Here is a 21,206-nt window from a genome sequence, read left to right as displayed (position 1 = left end):
TAAATATTTAACCAACTTTTTTTAAACAGATTTATTTAACCAACTAAATGAGACAATTTTAAATAAACAAAAAATACAACGGGATTATAATATAATTGAGCCATACCTGATGAGTGGCTTGTCTTCCAGTACAATGATAACTCTAACCAACTTTTCCTTTCCTATGATAAAATTAGTATATATCAATTTACTAACCCAAGAACTTAGCCTTAAAAGGGTGTATCGAATCATTTGCATTTTAATATAAGATTAAGAAAATCAGTTTTGAGGAGGGGAATCATGGGCTGTTCTTGATTTCGACGCTCTTTGATGTCTACAAAGTCCACATGCTTATTTAACTATCAAATTGCTTTTTAATATATAACATAAAGGTTTTTTTATTAATAAAATTTTGCTTTTTCCTCGACAATGAAGGAATCGTCCAAAAAAGTTGAAGGTGATGAAAGCAGTTCGACTCCTTCCCATCTCCCAACTTGGCACACACCACATGCTCTCTCTCTCTCTCTCTCTCTCTCTCTCTCTTTTTATCTCTCTCTCACTCTTTCTCTCTCTTTCTCTGCTTCTTCCCTCTATGCTCGTTGTTTTGTCAAGCAAAAAATGGAAGTTTTACTCTATTGACGACGAGATCCTTCCCTAATTCTCTAATCAGCAGGTAACCCATCTTTTAGTTAGATTAATTTCTTGTTCTCATAGCTTAAAGTAGAGATTTGTTATTTACTTAGCTTAAAACAAATATTAAAACAAAAAGTTGTGATGATATTGGAGAAAAACTTCTTTACTATAAATGGTGAGACATCAACTTTATCTCACTCTTCATTTTTTATTTTCCATTATTTTTTTTTCTACTTATAGCATCATAAAAGAGAGGGATGGTTGAGTAAAAAAGATTACCATTGTTTTGCATCTATTGTTGAATATAAAAACCTCAAAACTCACTTTCTCTGCAAGGTTAAACAAGAATTTTTACTCTTTTCAATTAGCCGTATAGATCTTAAGAATCAAAAAACCTTGTTAAGGTTGTAAGACCATCCGCAACGGTGAGACTCATTGGAATCCTTAGCACAAAGACATTTTGGATTAATCTTGGATTTTTTAGATTTAAAAAAAAAAAAAAAGATCATTCACGGGCCGGCACTTAGTCAATAGGACCCGTAAACAGGGTAAGGATCAATTCTTATCAAAGGATTTTAAAGATTCTTTTTTCACAAACTCTAAGGAAATGGACTCCACACCCTCTAAGTATTCCCTTAAGAGTTCCCATTGTGGATGCTCTAAGTAGTAGACAAATGTTAAGGAATGTAATTTTAAAAGGGTGATTTTGACAGCTTTTGAGTAGTTAATCCGCATCTGTGAAAGGCATTTGATAATGAAATGGTAAAGGAGGGTCCTACATCGTGAAGGATTGTGCCCCCACAAACTCAATGAATGTGAATTATTGGTGAGCAAAAAGTTTTTGTGATGAGGGTATCTTTTGTTGTTGTTGTTGTTATAGATGTGGATGACCTTGTGATAGAAAAACTCTTACGCACCCAAAATAAAAAATACAGAAAATAATAATTCTGCTTCCAAAGAGATCCATAAGTGTGCGTGTTCAAGGTATGTTAGTGTTTATGTGATCTGTTGAATTTCTCCTAGGTAAAGAGTACTTTTTTGCAGGTTGAAGTTTTATGTGTGTTTTATTTCTCTTTGACTTTACAAGTTGATTTGCTGTTAGAAGACTATGGTTATGTCGTGGAAGAGCTAGAGAGTGGGAAAGCTTCTTAAAGATCTGTGTTTAGTATTTTTCGTTTACTTATTGATCAGACGACAAATCTCTCATTTATTTCTCGAGGAGAGGATGAAAGATATTGAGCAATTCAGAGAACATAAGCTAAAAACATCCGAGACTTTTGTAATAAAGAACCTTGGAAACCTTACATAAGACAGCTCATAATTCACATTTTAATGGGAAAATCATTCTTAGGAAAATCTATTTTATCCTTTTTTATTTTTTTTCTTCTTGCTCTGCTTTTAGGCTGGGCTCGAGTTGTCATGGTTTAGTTTGTAACAGAGTTAAATAAAGTAGACCAAATATTATGCTCTTTGATAAACTAGCTTTGACAAGCAAGAGTTAAGGTTGACTATTCTTGTAACCAAAAGTTCCAAGTTTTGAAATGCTAATTATTACTATATATGCTATTTGTAAACGACTTTTCGTGCATTTGCTAGTTAGTTTCTAATGAGAATTTGTAATTCTTTCAGATCTTGGTGGCCAGTGTCTGAATGGAGTGTGAATGGGAAAATTTAATATCTTTTGGTACATCATCAGCTGAAATTCCAAGAAAGCTACGACCAATGGATTGGGAAACCGATGAGTTTGATTGTAGCTTTCCTACAGCTGCTTATGGTAGTAGTTCAGGTCTAGCTCATGCTTTCTCTAAAAGCTCAAAGTCAACTTCCATTAGCTCCTCATCACCTGAAGCGAGAACACTCAACTTCACATCAGAAGAGTTGGGGAGCAGTGAAGAGTTTGCGAAAGGAATCAATACATCTCCGAGTCTTGAACTTTCCTTTGGCTCTGGTGATCCAGTTCTTGGTTTAAAGCTTGGTAAGAGAACATACTTTGAAGACTTTTGGGAAGTGGAGAACGGCGCCAGAGGCTCGGCACTTCCTGCGAGTCTTGTGTCATCTTCTGCTTCTCCGGTGAAGAGAACGAAATCTGTTACTCAGAAGGTACAAATTCCTCGTTGCCAAGTTGAAGGATGTAACCTCGATCTCTCGTCAGCTAAAGACTATCATCGCAAACACAGGATCTGTGAGAACCATTCAAAGTTCCCTAAAGTCGTTGTGAGTGGCGTAGAACGTCGGTTCTGCCAACAATGTAGCAGGTAAAGTGGGGTTTTAATCAGTTAGCTAAAGCATTAAAGACAACATATGACCTTTTATGTTGTTTTTTTGTTTCGAAAGGTTCCACTGTCTCTCTGAGTTTGATGAGAAGAAACGTAGCTGTCGCAGGCGTCTCTCAGATCACAATGCAAGACGTCGCAAGCCAAATCCTGAGAGGACATATGGTATTATACAACAATCATTTCTCTTTAATTCTTAGATGAAATCTGAATTTGGTAGCATTTAGTAGTTTGAAGTTCACAATAATTTTGTGCATGAAAGTAAAAATAAAATAATAATAATAATAATTTTGTGCATGCAGAAGGGAAACAACAAATGGATTTTGTATGGAACAGATTTGCTCTTATCCATACAAGGAGTGAGGAAAAATTTCTATGGCCAAATCCAAAACCTATACCATCTAGAGGGTTAATACAGCAATCTGCAAAGACTAGAGCTGAGTTGCTCAGTAAAGGTTTGTTCATTTCTTTCTCTTCGTTTCTATATTGATCTTTGGCTCAAGTATATTTGTTCATGATTTTGATGATGTTTGTTTTATGTTGGATATTTTAGAAAAGGTGACAATCTCTTCAAGCATGGGTGCTTCTCAAGATCTTGATGGTGCTCTCTCTCTTCTGTCAAATTCAACATCATGGGTTCCCTCTGACCAGCCAACACGGTTTTCCCTTGATCACCACCCCACAACCAACCTCCAACCCATGGCTCCCCGGTCCGTGACTCAACTCAGTACGGTGTCCGACTATTGGCAGCCGGACCCACCAGCGGTTGAAGGCCCAACCGATCTACGTAGAAACGCGGTAGGCCAGTTTAATGAGAACTACTTCAGCTTGAACCAGTTTTATAACTGAATATGTATTGCGTTGAAATCCTGTTAAGATGTTATGTAAGGATCATGGCAGGCATAGTGTTAACGTTAATATAGGAGCTGTGAAACTTGCTGAGACACCAAATCCTCTCTTCTTTATTTTCTCCATTTATTTTTTGGGGGATTGAGAGAGCTGTGACAATTTGTCTTATAAATCATCTTGTCGTGTTATTATACATTAGAATTTTCATATTTTGTACTGATAGTGTAGCAAACTACAAAATTGATCAAACGCATGAATAGTGCTGGGCATTCGGGTTTTCGGTTCGGGTCGATTCGGTTTATTCGGTTTTCGGGTTATTCGGATTGAGATGTTTAGGAACCGTTTAGGAACCGGATATTTTTCGGATCGGTTCGGTTCGGATAATGTCGGGTTCGGGTCGAGTTTCTATTTTTTTATAAAACTCGAAATGAAACCGTTTTACAAATAATTCGGGTTTGGTTCGGGTTTAAAACCCAAAAACCGAAAAAACCCCAAAAACCCGAGCCAAACCCGAAAAAAAACCGAAAATATATCCAGGTTATTCGGGTAGATCGGATTTTCTTTTAGATATTTTTTATTTATAAATTATATTTTATATGTATTAAAATTTAAAATAATAAAAAATTCAATATATTCAAAATATTCGGGTACCCGTTCGGTTCTCGGTTCGGTTCCGGTTCGGTTTTGGTTTTTCGGATTTAGAAATATAGGAACTGTTCGGTTTTTGTAATTTTCGGTCCGGTTTCGGTTCCGGTTTTTTTGGTTCTGTTCCGGTTCGGTTTTCGGGTTTCGGATAATATGCCCATGACTGCCGCATGATGATGTACATGATCTTTGGAAATTGGAAGTAACTTAAAAGAGATCAGTTATTCGATCTATAGATATAAACTTACATTATTAAGTTTCACCGGTGGACAAACTCAGTTATTTGATCTATAGATATAATTACTTACATTATTCAGTTTCTCCAGTGGACAAAGTCATTATAAAGTGCTTTAAACGTTATTGAATCAAACTGAAGTATGTTTCTTCAACCATAGCAGAAAACAGTGATCCTTATATAGTCACATACACAGAGGTATATATAATATAGCTATGATATATAGAGGATATATATAGTGTCATCTTCCCGCATTGATCTTGACTCCAAGCATTGGTTTATGGTCGCTGTCTTTGGGTGCCACAAAGCCTGTGGAGTAGGACGTAGAAGCGCCCGTGTCTATAGTTTGAAAGGCGCTGAAAGAGGAGTTTGAGGTCTCATCAAATCTCATGTCGGTTAGGTAACCTAGCTTGGAGGTTACATCACTGACCTCAACATCTCCTGTAAGCATAGCCACCACTCTTGACATCGATGGTCTCAAGGAATGAGATGAATATGTACACAGCAGAGCAATGCCTATTATGCGTTTCACTTCTTCCGTATTGAATTCACTCAGCTTATGATCAACTAGTTCAACTTCACGGCTATTCTCGTGTAGATTCCATGTCTGTATACACCATAATTGATAGTGTTAATCCTAAAAGTGTCTTAAATGTCTGTGTACCAGTAAAAAAAACCAGCATTTGTTGGGCCGGTGGGGTTTTTAGGTATTGTAAATTTATTAATTCACATAATGCAAACCCTAAACTGATATTCGTCTCAGTTTGTTTTTTGCTCTTGAGTTTTTTATTTCTTTAAGTTGATTCGCGTTGTCTTTTGTATAATAACATTTCCAATATACTTTTGACTAACAAGCAAGGACGTACCCATTCAAGAAGATATTTTTTCTCATTCCCTAGGTTCACATCAGAGTTTTTCCTTCCACTCACCAGCTCAAGAGCCACAATACCAAAGGCATACACATCTGTTTTCTCTGTTAGGTGCCCACGCATGGCATACTCTGGCGCAAGATATCCACTTGCATTCGTACAAAACGACATGTTCGCTAAAAATAATTCCATAATGTATATAATAATGTTGCAACTTGCAAGGAAGAAAAAGTTGAGGGTTTTGGAATGCTTACATGGTCCCTGCCACTCGGGTACTTATGTGGGTTTTCTTGTCATCGTATAGATTTGCAAGCCCAAAATCAGAAACTTTTGGGAGCAAATTAGAGTCAAGCAAAATGTTGCCGGCCTTCACATCCCTGTGTACTATGCGAACACTCGCCTCCTCGTGGAGATAGGCTAAACCTCTGGCTACTCCCATGCATATCTCAAAACGTGTTGACCAATCAAGATGTAAAGTCTTATCACCTCCTGCAGCATCCAAATAATGAATAACTGAGCCTTGTAGAAACAAAGATTAAAATAAATAAATAAATTCATATTTATGTTTATGTTCATTACCAAATAGTGCGTAATCGAGGCTTCCATTTGGTAGATACTCATATACCAGCAAACGATGATGTTTTTCAAAGCAGCACCCGTAAAGTTTTACTAGGTTGCGGTGCATAACGGCAGAAATTGCTATGATTTCTGCAACAAATTGTCCCTTCCCTTGTCGGGATCCAACAGACAACACTTTCACCGCGATTTCTCTTCCATCATTCAGGGTTCCCTGTTGCATGTGTTAAAACCATCACCAAAACACCTAGGTGGTTCTGGGCAGGGCATGCTTTCGAGACCTGTGGCTGTATTTATGTAAAATTTTTGTTTTTACAAATCTGGGGGTCTAAAATTTTTTTTTGGAAGCTTATTGTATGTAATTTTTTTCAAAAACTTTGGAAACCTGTTGTGATTGTTTCACTTAGCATGATCCAGAGCCGACCATGGTTCTGGGTATAGCCAAATGAAGCATTGACATATGACCCCAAATTTAAAAAAAAAAATTACATAGAAAAAGTTTTCATATTTGTAAAAAAATAATTACAAAAAGCATTACTAAATTGTTAATTTATGGACCCCATAATGTAGGATCGCCCCTGTATGTATATGTTATCCATTTTGTTGGTTTGAGTCTGACCTTATAAATAGACCCAAAGCCTCCCTCTCCAAGCTTGTTTGCAGGATCAAAATCTTGAGTGGCGCTTTTAAGCTCAGAGTACGTAAAAGTGTAAGGCTTTACGTCCATATTTAGAAGCTCTGCAACAATAAAAATATGAACCCATTTGAAAGATGATATTCAAGCTCAAAGGCTTTCTTGTGTTGTTATCACTACCTTCATCATCTGTGTAACCCTTACTTCTTTTTCGGATGATAAAGATAACCGCACCAGCAAAGAGGCCTAAAAGTCCGAGGCCAACAATAACACCCGTAACAGTACCAGTCCTATTATTTTGCTTTGATGGTGGCCTGTTGTCCACAGTTGGTGTAAAGTCTGAACAAAGACAACATGTAACACTTAGGCACCAGGGAGGAGATAGAAAAAAAAAGAGCTTGCCAGTATCCTAGGCCAACAATAACACCCGAAACAGTACCAGTTCTAGTGTTCTGCTTTGACGGTGGCTTGTTGTCCACAGTTGGTGTAAAATCTGAACAATGACAACATGTAACACTTAGGCACCACTGCACCAGGGAGGAGATAGAAAAAAGAACATGTCAGTTGTTGTGATACCTGGTTTTGCACTGACGGCCGATATAAGTGGTCCATAATTACCTATAATAGGAAAATAAAGTGATCCTTTCCCAGCCCAGAAAAGATGAATTTAAAGATAATTTTCTGATACATTTGTTTTATATTCCCTGTAAACTGATCGGAGAGTAGTGTCACCAGATGTTCTGCGTATATCAAAATCCTTTTCAACAAGTCTTCCCTATAAAAACGGAGCTACGTCTCAGAATTCAGGAAGAGGATTATTACACCAACAAGTTAATTTCCAGAGCTGTAGTGCAGACCTGAACATAAATGTCAAAACGTCTTGTTCCTAAACCTTTCCAAGAGTAAAAGCCATTGTTGACTATTTCAGCAAACTGAAGTGTTACGGTGTAGCCTCCATTTTCGAGCCCCAACCCATAATACCTAAGGGAAGATGAAGAATGTCTTGCTGACTGAAAAAGCTCTGAATCCAAAGTGTTGTTAATCCGTACAATATTGCTACCCCCGTTATAAATTCCTACGCTACTGACTGCCCATCTCTCAACATCACTCACGTAAAATGAAGTTGATCCATGATCCACGTCGTCCCTCTCAAATACTGCTCCGCTGAAGGACCGTTTTTGTGGTCCTCCGCAGTTGATCAAAAATTCAGAATCTAGACACCAGAAAATAGAGAAAACCTTAAGCAAATATTTTGTTTTCCAACAGTAAATACAAGCATAGCCGAAAATAACGATATCTCTTTGTCACACTTACAGATTCCTTTGCCTCGGTTGCAGGGAAAATTCTTCTGCAGACACTTCAGTCTTGCTAAAACCCTTTTAACAAATTGAAAACAGATCTAAAATGTAAGACTGAAATTTGAATTTAAGATCAACATGAACAAATTTAATAAAGTCACCTCTTGTCAAGACCATTCAAGGTGAAGTTGTTAGCAACAAGATTGCTGCACAAATACTATGTCAAAATTAGAACTAAATGGAACAAGTTATAAAAACTTTTGTTAAACTTCTCGATTTGGACTCTCTCACGTCCAGCTCTTCTTTGTCTCTTTCACTCTCTGTTTTCTCCTTTTTCTTGTGTTTCATGTTAAGTTGTTAACACAAGCATTGCTCTCTGTTCACTTTCTTTGTCCCCTTTTATTCGATCTAGGGACCGTTCGATCTAAGAGAGAGAAAAAAAATGCAATTGATATCTACTGATATATCTTGGTTGTTACTACGTATTTATATGGTTTTTAATTGTTTTAGGCTTTCAGAGTCTTCTATCTATGTTTCCAGGGACTATAGGTGTTTGGACGATTTGGAAGATGTTAGTCAAAGAACACGTTTTTTTTGTGTTGGCCGGTGATGACGACAATGACGGTGAAGTTGGACGGTGAAGGAGGTGATTTTGTCAACAATTATGGCTTTCACATGTCCAAGCCTCTTCTATAAATACTCAATGCAAGGTGAAGAGGAAATGCATCCCAAAACAAGAAAACAAAGAGAGAACGAGAGAAGAGAAGAGAAGAAGAAAAAAGAAAATTCACAAACAATTTTCTTATAATTTCTGAGTGTATTTGGGATCGGGGTGTGAGTTGTGAGCTTGTAAAATTTCCCTGGTTGATAATAAAAGATCTGTAGCAGGTCCGGAGACGTAGGCAACATTGGCCGAACTCCGTTAACAATTTTGTGTGTGTGCTCCATTCCTGCTCCCGCAAATTCTGGTTTTTCCGCAAAATTTGACCGCGTATTTCCTAACAACTGGTATCAGAGTCTGAGTTACAGTGATCGGTCAAATTTTTTTGCGGGGTTACTATTCACGTAAACAGTAATTCGTGAATAGTGAATTTTGTCGGTAACATCGGTTTGTCGACGAAGGTGTTCTAATACACGGTGGTTCCAGAAACGATGGGAGGCGAAGACGGTTCGGCGCACAGTATCGAGAAATTTGACGGTACAGATTATGCATTTTGGAGAATGCAAATTGAAGATTATCTATACGGAAAGAAGCTTCATCAACCGCTGAGCAAGAAGCCTGAGAAGATGGATCAGGATGAGTGGGAGCTCCTTGACAGACAAGTTCTGGGTGTTATAAGGTTAACACTGTGAAAAAACGTTGCTCACAATGTTGCGAAGGAGAAGACCACAGAAGGGCTCATGAAAGTTCTCTCTGATGTGTATGAGAAACCTTCGGCAAACAATAAGGTGTTTCTCATGAAGAAACTCTTTCATTTGAAGATGGAAAAAGGTGGCCTGGTTGCCGCACATGTGAACGAGTTCAACACGATTGTCAACCAATTGTCATCAGTTGAAATCGAGTTTGACGATGAAGTGCGAGCACTGATTCTGTTGGCATCTCTGCCAAATAGTTGGGAGACAATGAGGGCAGCAGTTAGTAATTCTGTGGGTACTCAAAAGCTCAAATTCAATGATGTTAGAGATCATATCCTTGTTGAGGAAGTTCGAAGGATAGACTCTGGGGAGGCATCAACGAGCTCTGCTTTCAATGTGGAAAACAGAGGGAGAAACCTAGATAGAAATAACCGGAGTAATGGCAGATCGAAGTCAAGGAATGGACGGGGTTAGTCCAAATTCAGACAGCCTGCAGAGTGCTGGAATTGTGGAAAGACAGGTCACATTAAGAAGAATCTCCGAGAACCACCGAAGAAAGAAGACAACACTAGAGGCGGAGCCAATGTAGTGACACGTGAAATCGTTGATGCATTGGTAGTGTCTGTTGATTCCCCGAGGAAAATTGAAGCTCGTGATGCAACTGCAAATACCACCAAAGCGTTAATCTCCTATGCCGATAGCCCAGTTGATTCATGGGTGCTTGACTCAGGAGCGTCGTTCCACACAACACCGCACCATAACATCATGGAAAATTATGTTGCGGAAAATTACGAAAAGGTATATCTTGCGGATGGATTACCTTTGGACATAGTTGGTATTGGAGATATCAACCTGAAGATGTCAGACAGACGTGTGTGGAAGATTACGAAGGTCAAACATGTGCCAAAGTTGATGCGAAATCTGATTTCAGTAGGTCAACTTGATGATATGGGGCACGATGTTAATTTTGGTGGTGGAGCCTGGAGAGTCAAGAAAGGTTCCATGGTGGTGGCTAGAGGTCATAAAAGAGGCACTCTTTATATGACGACGAGTTATCAAGACACTGTTGCTGTTGTCGAGAATGCCAAACAGACCAAGTTGTGGCATTGTAGGTTGGGGCACATGAGTGAGAAAGGGATGAAACTCATGGTGGAAAATGGCGCTCTTCCGGATCTGAAGACGGTGGATCATCAGATGTGTGAAAGCTGCATCCTTGGAAAACAGAAACGGGTTAGTTTCTCTAAAGGAGGAAGAGAGCCAAAATCTGAGAAGTTAGAGCTGGTTCACACTGACGTGTAGGGACCCGCTCCTGTTGCATCGCTGGGAGGTTCATACTACTATGTGACCTTTATCGACGACTCCACAAGAAAAGTGTGGGTTTACTTCATGAAGAACAAGCATGAAGTGTTTTCGGTTTTCAAAATATGGAAAGCCATGGTTGAGATTGAGACGAATCTCAAGCTGAAGTGTCTAAGGTCTGATAATGGTGGTGAGTACATTAGCGTCGAGTTCAAGAGATATTGCGCTGATAATGGGATCAAGATGGAGAAGACTATTCCTGGAACGCCTCAACAAAATGGAATAGCGGAAAGGATGAACCGAACCTTGAATGAGCGTGCAAGGAGCATGAGTTTGCAATGTGGATTGTCAAAGACGTTTTGGGCAGATGCAATCAATACCGCAGCCTTCTTAATAAACAGAGAAATGTCTGTACCGTTGGGATTTAAGATCCCTGAAGAAGTTTGGAGCGGAAAGAAAGTAAACATTTCTTATCTAAAGGTGTTTAGATGCTTAACTTATGTTAATATTGATGATGTTGCAAGAAGTAAACTTGACTCGAAGTCTAAGAAGTGTTATTTCATTGGTTATGGTAACACGGAGTTTGGTTACCGGTTTTGGGATGATGAAAATCGGAAGATCATCCGCAGCAAGAATGTTGTGTTCAACGAAGAAGCATTGTACAAGGATAAGCTAAGAGAAGGCTCGGAGAGGAAAGAGCCTGGAGCTGTTGACTTAGAAGATATCCTGACACTGGAGTTGCCACAGGATACTGCAACAGCAGAAGAAGAAATCTCTCAAGATGAGAGTGGTGAGTCTGAAGAAAGTGATGATTCTGAAGTGGTCCCATATACACCAGTCACGGAGTTACGGCGGTCAAGCAGAATCATCAGAAAGCCAGTAAGATTTTCTCCATCACTCAACTACATTCTGCTCACAGATAGAGGCGAGCCTGAATGTTATGAGGAAGCTATGCAAGTTGATGAGTCGATCAAGTGGGAGCTTGCAATGAACGACAAGATGGACTCGTTGTTATCCAATCACACGTGGGAGTTAGCAGATTTGCCTAAGGAGAAAAAGGCATTGCATAACAAGTGGGTCTACCGAATAAAAGAAGAACCTGATGGGAGTAAGCGCTATAAAGCGAGACTTGTTGTGAAGGGATTCCAACAAAAAGAAGGCGTTGACTACACTGAAATCTTCTCTCCTGTAGTCAAGATGGTGACCATCAGAACGGTTCTTGGGCTGGTAGCACAAGAAGATCTGCATCTTCAACAAATGGATGTAAAGACGGCATTTCTTCACGGTGATTTGGATGAGGAAATTTATATGAAGCAACCCGAAGGCTTTGATATCAAAGGGAAGGAAAGCATTGTTTGCAAGCTGAAAAGGAGTTTGTACGGCTTAAAACAAGCTCCAAGACAGTGGTATAAACGGTTCGATAGCTTTATTAAAGGTGTCGGTTTCTTGAGGTGTGATGCTGACCACTGTTGTTACTTCAAGACGCTTGAAGAGTCCTACTTGATATTGCTCCTATATGTCGATGACATGCTGATAGTAGGAGCAGACTTGCACGAGATCAATAGCTTGAAGAAGAAACTCTCAGAAGAGTTTGCGATGAAAGACCTTGGAGAAGCAAGACAGATTCTAGGGATGAGAATCGGTAGAAGCAAGGAAGGTCTTAAGCTATCACAAGAGGAGTATGTGAAGAAAGTCCTCAAGAGGTTTAACATGGATGACGCGAAGCCAGTTAGTACTCCCATGGCAAGTCATTTTCGGTTATCCAGAGAACATTCTCCAAAGACGGAAGAAGATATGGCATATATGGATAAAGTTCCATATGCTTCTGCTATTGGCAGCCTAATGTACGCGATGATATGTACAAGGCCAGACATTGCACATGCAGTGGGAGTCGTCAGCAGATTTATGAGCAATCCAGGAAAGGAACATTGGGAAGCCGTTAAGTGGATTTTCATATACCTGAAAGGAAATCCAAGCTTATCGCTATGTTTCATGAAGTCTAAGACGGGATTGCAGGGATATGTTGATGCTGACAATGGAGGTGACGTTGACAGAACAAAGAGCATAACCGGGTATGTCTACACCTTTGGCGGTACTGCAATTTGTTGGGTTTCAAAGTTGCAGAAAATTGTATCTCTATCAAGCTGTGAAGCTGAGTATGTTGCGGTAACGGAGGCAACAAAAGAGATGATATGGCTACAGTCTTTTCTAGAAGAGCTAGGCCATGACCAAGGGAAAGGTGTGTTGTACTGTGACAGTAAAAGTGCCATTGATTTGGCAAAGAATCCGGTTTACCATGCTTGGACGAAGCACATACATCGTCGATATCATTTCATCAGATCAGCGTTAGAATATGAAATGTTGGTGCTTGAGAAGATCCCAGGAAGTAAGAATCCGGCAGACATGTTGACGAAGGTCGTGCCGTATGATAAGTTGAGGTTGTGTGCAACCTCAGTTGGCTTGTTGGAGTAACAAGCTGGGGAGACCTACTACATTGATCAAGGTGTGAATACAGATTGAAATCAGTCTTCAAGTGGGAGCTTGTTAGTCAAAGAACACGTTTTTTTTGTGTTGGCCGGTGATGACGGCAATGACGGTGAAGTTGGACGGTGAAGGAGGTGATTTTGTCAACAATTATGGCTTTCACATGTCCAAGCCTCTTCTAAAAATACTCAATGCAAAGTGAAGAGGAAATGCATCCCAAAACAAGAAAACAGAGAGAGAACGAGAGAAGAGAAGAAGAAGAAGAAGAAGAAAAAAAAATTCTTCTTCTTTCAGAAATTATGAGTAATTTCTGAGTGTATTTGGGATCGGGGTGTGAGTTGTGAGCTTGTAAAATTTCTCTGGTTGATAATAAAATATCTGTAGCAGGTCCGGAGAAGTAGGCAACATTGGCCGAACTCCGTTAACAATTTTGTGTGTGTGCTCTTTTCCTGCGCCCGCAAATTCTGGTTTTTCCGCAAAATTTGACCGCGTATTTCCTAACAGAAGACTGGTGAAGTTTTACAGGGATTTCAGGAGATTTTAGTAATGGTTTGAAGAATAAGAAGAAGTGCAGAACATGAGGAGATTGATCGATCGATCTGGTACAAAGAAGTGAGTGGTCAACCATGAAGCATGGATCGATCAATCTGAAACCAACACTGATAAGATCTTAACCAAAGTAAACCAATAATTTGGTTTAAGAATACACGTGTATTAGTGGAAGTGCTCTTGTTTAGTGGAATTGTCTAACGTGTGAAATAGTTGGGAGATTGGGTAGTTACTTTAGGTGTTTGCTATTATATATTGATGTAGTTTTATTTGGATGATATGAAAAGAAAATTGCAGTAAACTTGTGTTCTTGTTCTCTCAAGTCTTTGGGACCCTATCAAACACATAAACAGAACAATCGATCCAGTCCATAAGAACATTGTGATCGTCTGATCGATCGATCAATCCTGAGAGCTGAAGAAAAAGAATTCTGTCGCGCAAGAATGGATCGATCGATTCGATGAACACGACAAATGCTGAAGTTTTCTTTTTCTTTTTCCTGTTTGGTTTGCCATTTTCCCAAAAGTGACTACTTCCTCCGTTTCATATTGAGTGTCGTTTTAGAGAAAATTTTTCGTTACAAAATAAGTGTCGTTTTCAATTTTCAATGCAAAATTTATTAATTTTATGCATCAATTTATTATTCTATTGTTGAAATATAATTAGGTGTATATGTAATTGTGTTTTTCCATTGGAAATGTATAAAATTAATTGTTTTCTTAATCCGTGTGCATAAACCCAAAACGACACTTATAATGAAACGGAGAGAGTATTTGTCTATAAATACCCTTTAAAACAGAAAATTAGAGACATAAATTTATTTATTTATTTTCTTTTTTGGTCAAAACATAAATTATTTTGCAGCAGATTTTAGGTTTTAGAGTTGCGGTGAGCGGGAGTTTATTATCTAAACTCAGTTGCTTCTCTTTTATATAATTACTAGTATAATCACCCTGTGCTCGTGGACCAGATTTTAGATTTTGTTTGCATTTATATTGTTATGTTATAATCAAGTTCTAGTGTTCTGTTTTTTTTTTATGAAAACTAAATATTATTTTAGTCAATTTTGTAGCTGGATAAAATGGAAACCTAAAATTTGATGTGTTACATTTGAAACAAAACAATGAGAAGGGTAAACCAATTATTATGAGTTTTTAGTGGTTGAAGCTCGTTGTTTACCCTGGCTTTTAAGTCATCCATCTAAGAGTAAGGTCTAAGAGCATCTCCAATGTATTACTCTAATTTTGACTTCAAAATGGTGTAACTCTAAAATGGAGTTGAGTTTTACTCTAATGTATTATTCTATTTTTTACTCTAAAAAATATTCATAAATAATTCTATTTTTATTTATTTAATAATTGTTAGTAGTACCCTTAACTTATAAAAATTTAACAATTAAAATACAGTTAGAGTTTTTCTTCCAACTTTAATTGGTGCAATTTTCATCATATGCAATTTTCTTAATTCAACAACAAAATTATGCATTAAAGGAACATAAAGAAGAAAACAAAGTTTTGTTTTGAAATTTAAATTTAAATTACGTACTTGATCCAAATGTTTGTGCATATATTAAGCTTAACAAGTACAATTTTATCAATCAAAATGTTGACTCACAAGATAAACAAACTCATCTATTTTGTGTGAACAAAATATACTTTACCGTTCTCAAAAAAAGTTTACAGAATTATTAAATCACTTATTTGTATTATATTATATTATATTATATTAAAATTATTTATGTTTAGTTTTGATTTTTATTAGTTTATGAATTTTTTGTGTAAGACTATTAAATAATATTTTGTGGAGTATTATATTTATTTTCATGTTATTTTATTATTTTAAATATTATATAAGTATGAAATAAAAATATTCAAGATTAAAATGATCATTTCATAAATAAAAAAGTTCAATTCCAAAATGAAATAATGAGTAAGATTAGTCCATAAATGAAGTAACCTTAGCCATTACTCCATTTTATAGAGTTAAATATGAAGTGGATTTGGAAAAGATTTTACTTTAAAATAAAATTTAGAGTTAAAAATGGACTAGGGTTGGAGATTCCCCAAGTGGGAGTAGCTAAATATATAAGTGTGAGTGTGTGAGTGTGTGAGTGGAGTTGGTAGAGAAATTTACTATAAGTTCATGCAAGTAGTGTTGTGTAAACTATCCGAGTGATCTAACTTATCGATTTAATTAGACAATTAAAGTCAATATGTTCTTTGTTTTCTCTCTAGACAAATGAACTAAACAAAGTGAGAAAGGAAATTGTGTCCAATAAAAGAGAGATAAAGAGAGAGAACCAGAGGAACAAATATGAGAGAGTTAGAGACACAGACTTGGAACAAAGGCTCCAACTGGTGACAATCTTGTTATAAATTATTTGTTACTCTAATTTTATACCAATCTTGCTAATTTTTTGGTCAATTTTATTACACGTAGGTTCCACTGAATTCTTCTCTTTTCCTCATCATTTCCTCATTATGTTTAAATGAGTTAATGAAAAAAATTATTTCTTTTAAATTTTAATGAGGAACAAATTGAATTCTTTCTGAAAAATTATTCACGGCCATTCTTTTTTTAATAGTTATTTATTTCCTTAAATGAAAATTTGGTCATTTATTTTTCTATTTTTTTAATTCATCGAAGTGTCACCAATTGGAAAGTTCAACAAGTTTCTTTTAAAAATTTCTGAGATTTATTGTTAGTCAATTTAGAAATCTAAGTTCTGTTTAAATATAAAAATAATTATATTAGACTCTCACTCATGCCGTACCCGAATTATTTTTTACTTTTAGTTCAGGTACTTTAAATTTAGATGAGAAATAGTGTGTTAAAGTGTTATTTTAATTTGAGTTTTATTATATTCGCTAAGATTTAATTTTGGAACTTAAATTTGTGAATAAAAAATTAGGTTTTATTTTGGGATATCAAATATATTCATTGCTTGGATATGTGATAGCAATTCTGAGTATAAACTCCAAAGTTTTTTTCAAAAGCATCTTAGGTTCTAATCGCAATTATGCGGAATTACAATTAAAAAATATTTTATTTTTAATAAAACAGTTGCTATATTTTTCAGATATATGTTTTCAATTGTTAAATTTCATCTATCAATTGTAAATTTTGGTTTCTTTTAATTAAGTCAAAAAGAAAAGGAACATGAACATGAACATGAAATATTTTTAAGATTGAAAAACACGTGAATATAAATAGAGATATAGTGTATTTTGATTACTTACAGGTCTAAGTTTGGTAAGCTGACCCATGAAGGAAGACTACCAGATAAATCATTGTAGGAAACATCTCTGAAAAAATAAAAGGAGAATGATTACAGAATAAGTTATATTTATATATATTCCAAAACAGTTTCCTGATTATCTACAAAACTTGAGTCTACCCTGTGGAAGCTCTTCTAAGAGGGAAATAGTTCATTAATCATGACTTTATTGATTTTAAAGATGATCGACTGTAAAGGACTTTGTTACCCACATATTTCTCAAATTATGGCTCTTTTGAGTGGGCAAAGAACCATTCAACGTGTTGTTTCCCAAAAACCTAGTATGAAGACAACACAGATTGCGCAGTTATCACTGGTACTAACGAACTGGTCCATGTAGACAACAAAGACTCGAAAGAAGTAAAAAAATTACAAGTGACTAAGTAGATCTAGGCTGAAAAGTGAAGCTGGAATTGGTCCATGTAATTTGTTGAAGCTTAAATCACTGGCAAACAGACACGAATTGCACGGGGACACATTAAGTTCAATGAATGGTGAAAACTGAGAAATAATATTATAGCAATGTTAAGATCAATTTGGTATAATTAACATTTTTTTACCAAAAAAAATCATTTTAGTGTTCTCAAGGTGACTTTCACAAATCATATCTAACTCGTTTAGCAAAAGAGACTCCGACACACGGGGGCGTATGTTCTACTTACAGTTCTAGCAGATTTGAGTATTCCCCGAAATTAGAGGGTATTGTCCCAGTGAGATTGTTGTTCCTCAATACTCTAGGAAACATATCATCAATGTTAAATATACACTTAACGAGAATGAAACAATTCATGAATTGGATTAGAATTGCTGCCTTACAATATACTTAGAGATTTCATGTCTTTGATGATTTCGAGAGAAGAGCCTCCGTTGGATATGTCGCCAAGCACTCTACATTTAGAGTAAGATTATGTGGAGATAGGGAAAGAAAGAGATATAGTAAACAAGAATGATTTCTGACACAAAGGCAACACATACAGAATTCTGTTAAAGAAGTTAAGTTGGAAAATGACGACGGTATCGGACCCCTCCAACCAGTTCCTTGAATTTTCCTGCAGCAAACATGGTAGCCCAATTGCCATGAATAATTTTCCACGAAGATTAAAAATAAGAGCAACGTAACAAGTATATAAGAATATAAGATAATCTCTGTAGAAATGAATTCACTCTTACAAGATAGTTAGCTTGGTCCAATTTCCTATAAGTTCTGGTATCTGACCAGTAACGTCCAGATCATTCATTGATCTGGTACAAACATTAAGGGAAAACTAAGCCACAGTAAAACGAAATAAATAATGTAAAATAATATAAATAGATTACAAAAATGTAAAAATAGCGTTAAACTTAATTATATGCAGTGTTTTGAAATCTGACAGGACTTGCAGTCGAACCAGTAAATCCAGTGACCTGATGTATAATTCGATTTAGATTATATGAAAAGATCATTATTTAAAAAATCCAATAAAATCCGTAAAACACCATTAAAACTTGGAACCCGACTATCGGTTGAATCACTGGTTAAACTGTATGTAACTTTTACTTTTTTTTTAGATTCTTTTAGTGATGTTATTAGAATTTGTTTTGTTTTATAACCTAGCGAGCTTGATTATAATGAATTAGGAATGCTTTTGCTGAAAATATCTCAAAGATGATGAAGTGAAAAACCCACACAATCTTGATGGTATATTATATAATACCAGTTAAACTATTCTATTTGTGATTTTTAGATTTTGAAAAAGATATCACTATGCCATCTGAAGAAAATGAAGTGAACGATGATACAGATAACCAAAATTAATTGATGTTATTTGTTATCAGTTTATTTTTTTTATCCATAATCTATTACCATTTGATGTTTTACTTTTGGTTTAGTTTGAATTTAAAGTTTAATTTTATTATTTACACTAGAAATGTAAATACTTATGGATTTTAAGTCTTGACATTTTTTTATTAGATGTCATAATATTTCATTTTCATTTGACACACAAAATATTAAAAAAATAGAATATTTAATAATTTTGTATCAAATTAGGAAGAAACTATAATTAAGTATTTTCTACATTTTACAAAAAATCATAAAATATCTATTATATTTTTCAATAGCTATTATATGACAAAAAATCAATTTAACCTACGGTTCGCCTGCAGACCCAATAAACCGGTGATTCATAAAGTTGTCCAGTTCAATATCCGGGCCGGGTTTAAAAACATTTTTTATATGTGAATTCGATGAAATCAAATTCTTACACGTCTTCCAGTTCTACAAGATTAGCAAATGTTGAAGGTATTTCCCCTCTAAGTCCTGAATTGGATAAGTATCTGCAATAAAAATGTAAGAAATAAGTACAACACTAAATGATTTGTAATCAAGTTTTCATATCTGAACTAAAAAAAGACAGCATAACTGAACACAAAGTACTTTTACATTCTCACATCTTCAGTAGTTTTGTACAAGTCCCAATCTCAGCTGGTATAGGACCGGAAAAGTTATTTAGACCAATACCGCTGCATGCAGAAAAAATATACAAGACATGTATAATAATAATAAGGAAACATCAAAATCTGACATTATTTATGACATTTTATTTTTTTTTAAATGAGGGAGAAGCAGCTTACAGCAATTTCAAGTTTGTAAGCAAACCAATTTCCTTGGGAAAGGAAGAGGAACGTTTGGAAAGGAAGAGGAACGTTTCATTCAGTCAACAGCCTTACAGCCATTCCATTCGAGTCAAATTTCCAATTGCAGGAGAAATGGAGCCCGTTAGATAATTTTGAGCTAGGTTCCTGAAAGAAAGAGGCGTGTGATTTTGAGGTACAGTGAATGCATTTACAGACTCTTTTTGATGATGATAAGAAAATAAAAACAAAGAAGTATAGTCTATACAGATTGGTGAGGTATATCAAAGTCCAGAGCTGTGGAGGTATAGGTCCTACAACATCTAACGCATAAACCTTGCTGTGGAAGTAAAAACAACAGCATGGTAAAGATTCAGTGGGTTAATGTACTGTACAGGGCCGTGATGCGGCAGATTGTGGAGTTGTTGAATGTGCAGTCGCATTTAATAAAAGGGTTGTAGGCTTTGTCGTCGATGAAGATGTTGTCATCGATGGCTACCCCAGAGCACAATTCACCGCTCGTGTTCCATTCCCTTGACGCCCGGATCTTCCAAGCCGTGAAGATGGAGTTCAAAGCTTTCTCTGTTGTTACAATTAACTATCAGTTTATTCAAACCAAATAACTTGTTATTAATTATTTAAATGTGTTCAACGACAGGGAAAAACTGTCGTCGGGATGAGTAGTGGCTCCGATTTTATTTTGAGCTGCAACCATGTGAAGTGAACCGGGGATACACAAAAGGAACCAGACGGTGAGGAGCAGACACGTGGGCATCGTCGTCTACCGAGGTTTTACTCTCTTTTTTTCTGTTTGGTTCAAAACAACTATCGTCTATCTTACTAAACTAAGAACTTAAGCTTTCAATTTATCGTCTCCTTAACTGTTTTCATACGTTATTGTTTTTCTGTCTTTACAAATATCTTTTTTGACTTAGATCCGTTGACTTATATATGTGCCAACCAAAACATGATAAGTGGACCCAAAACCTTACTTTATCTAGGGTTGGGCATCTATCCATTAATTTTTATCTGATTCTTTATTCAATCCGAAAAATTCGAATATTTGAAAATATTGGGTTGAAAATGAAGCAAATCATAAACACTAAACTCTTTTGAGTCGAAAATACGCTTTGCTCTCACTTCATACAAATATATGTATATTTACAATTAAATATACAATTGTAAATGTATACTTTTACTTTATAATTTTTTTATACTTTGTGTGAATACATATTTTCTTAGAAAAAACCAGAAAACTATATATTTTTTAAATAAATATTTGATATATTTTCCTAATTCTTATATTGTATATTTACTTATTAATTATTATTTTTATATTGTAGGACAATTCTCTCAAATAGATTTTTTAAGTTTTGTCAAAAAAATAGCATTCAATAAGAAAAAAATGACCAAAATAGCCTTTTTATTTGAAAATTTTAATTTTTAATTTTTTTATATTTTTAAATTTGAAATCCTATCCTCAAAACCTCACCCCTTAACTCTAAACTCTAAGTCTATATTAGTTAACCATAGGGTATAAATGTATTTTTACTCTTTAATAATACCTTTTCGTCATTTTCCACATTGAGAGCTATTTTTGTGACAAAAATTAAAAAAGGTTATCCTAGAGAATTTTT

At 35.9% G+C, this 21,206-nt stretch overlaps 1 protein-coding gene and 1 pseudogene across 3 annotated transcripts; one reads left to right on the top strand and one right to left on the bottom strand.

Annotated features, from left to right (window-relative positions):
• Window positions 1–406: 406 nt before the first annotated feature.
• On the top strand, window positions 407–3,943 carry LOC106366623 (squamosa promoter-binding-like protein 2). Of its 3 annotated transcripts, none has more exons than XM_013806278.3 (5): window positions 407–652; window positions 2,242–2,867; window positions 2,947–3,050; window positions 3,188–3,340; window positions 3,439–3,943. In XM_013806278.3, exons 2-5 carry the CDS (start codon window positions 2,263–2,265, stop codon window positions 3,732–3,734), a joined length of 1,158 nt encoding a protein of 385 aa, XP_013661732.2. In that variant the 5' UTR covers window positions 407–652; window positions 2,242–2,262; the 3' UTR covers window positions 3,735–3,943. The 3 variants fall into 3 exon arrangements, with proteins under 3 accessions (XP_013661732.2, XP_022564884.2, XP_048623493.1); XM_022709163.2 differs by lacking the exon at window positions 407–652 and adding an exon at window positions 1,442–1,596; XM_048767536.1 differs by lacking the exon at window positions 407–652 and adding an exon at window positions 1,448–1,596 and having other exon boundaries at window positions 1,700–2,867.
• Window positions 3,944–4,645: 702 nt separating this feature from the next.
• Window positions 4,646–20,787, bottom strand: LOC106366622 (annotated as a pseudogene).
• Window positions 20,788–21,206: the final 419 nt, after the last annotated feature.

The sequence above is a fragment of the Brassica napus genome, chromosome C9, assembly GCF_020379485.1.
Source record: "Brassica napus cultivar Da-Ae chromosome C9, Da-Ae, whole genome shotgun sequence".
Classification (NCBI taxonomy): Eukaryota; Viridiplantae; Streptophyta; class Magnoliopsida; order Brassicales; family Brassicaceae; genus Brassica; species Brassica napus.
This window is presented reverse-complemented; position numbering and strand designations above follow the sequence as displayed.

Bases quoted from the DNA above. Each gene is read 5' to 3' on its own strand.
- LOC106366623 (XM_013806278.3), top strand. From the start codon at position 2,263: ATGGAGTGTGAATGGGAAAATTTAATATCTTTTGGTACATCATCAGCT. The intron at 2,868-2,946 runs GTAAAGTGGGGT...TTGTTTCGAAAG, and splicing joins TTCTGCCAACAATGTAGCAG to GTTCCACTGTCTCTCTGAGT. The intron at 3,051-3,187 runs GTATTATACAAC...TTGTGCATGCAG, and splicing joins AAATCCTGAGAGGACATATG to AAGGGAAACAACAAATGGAT.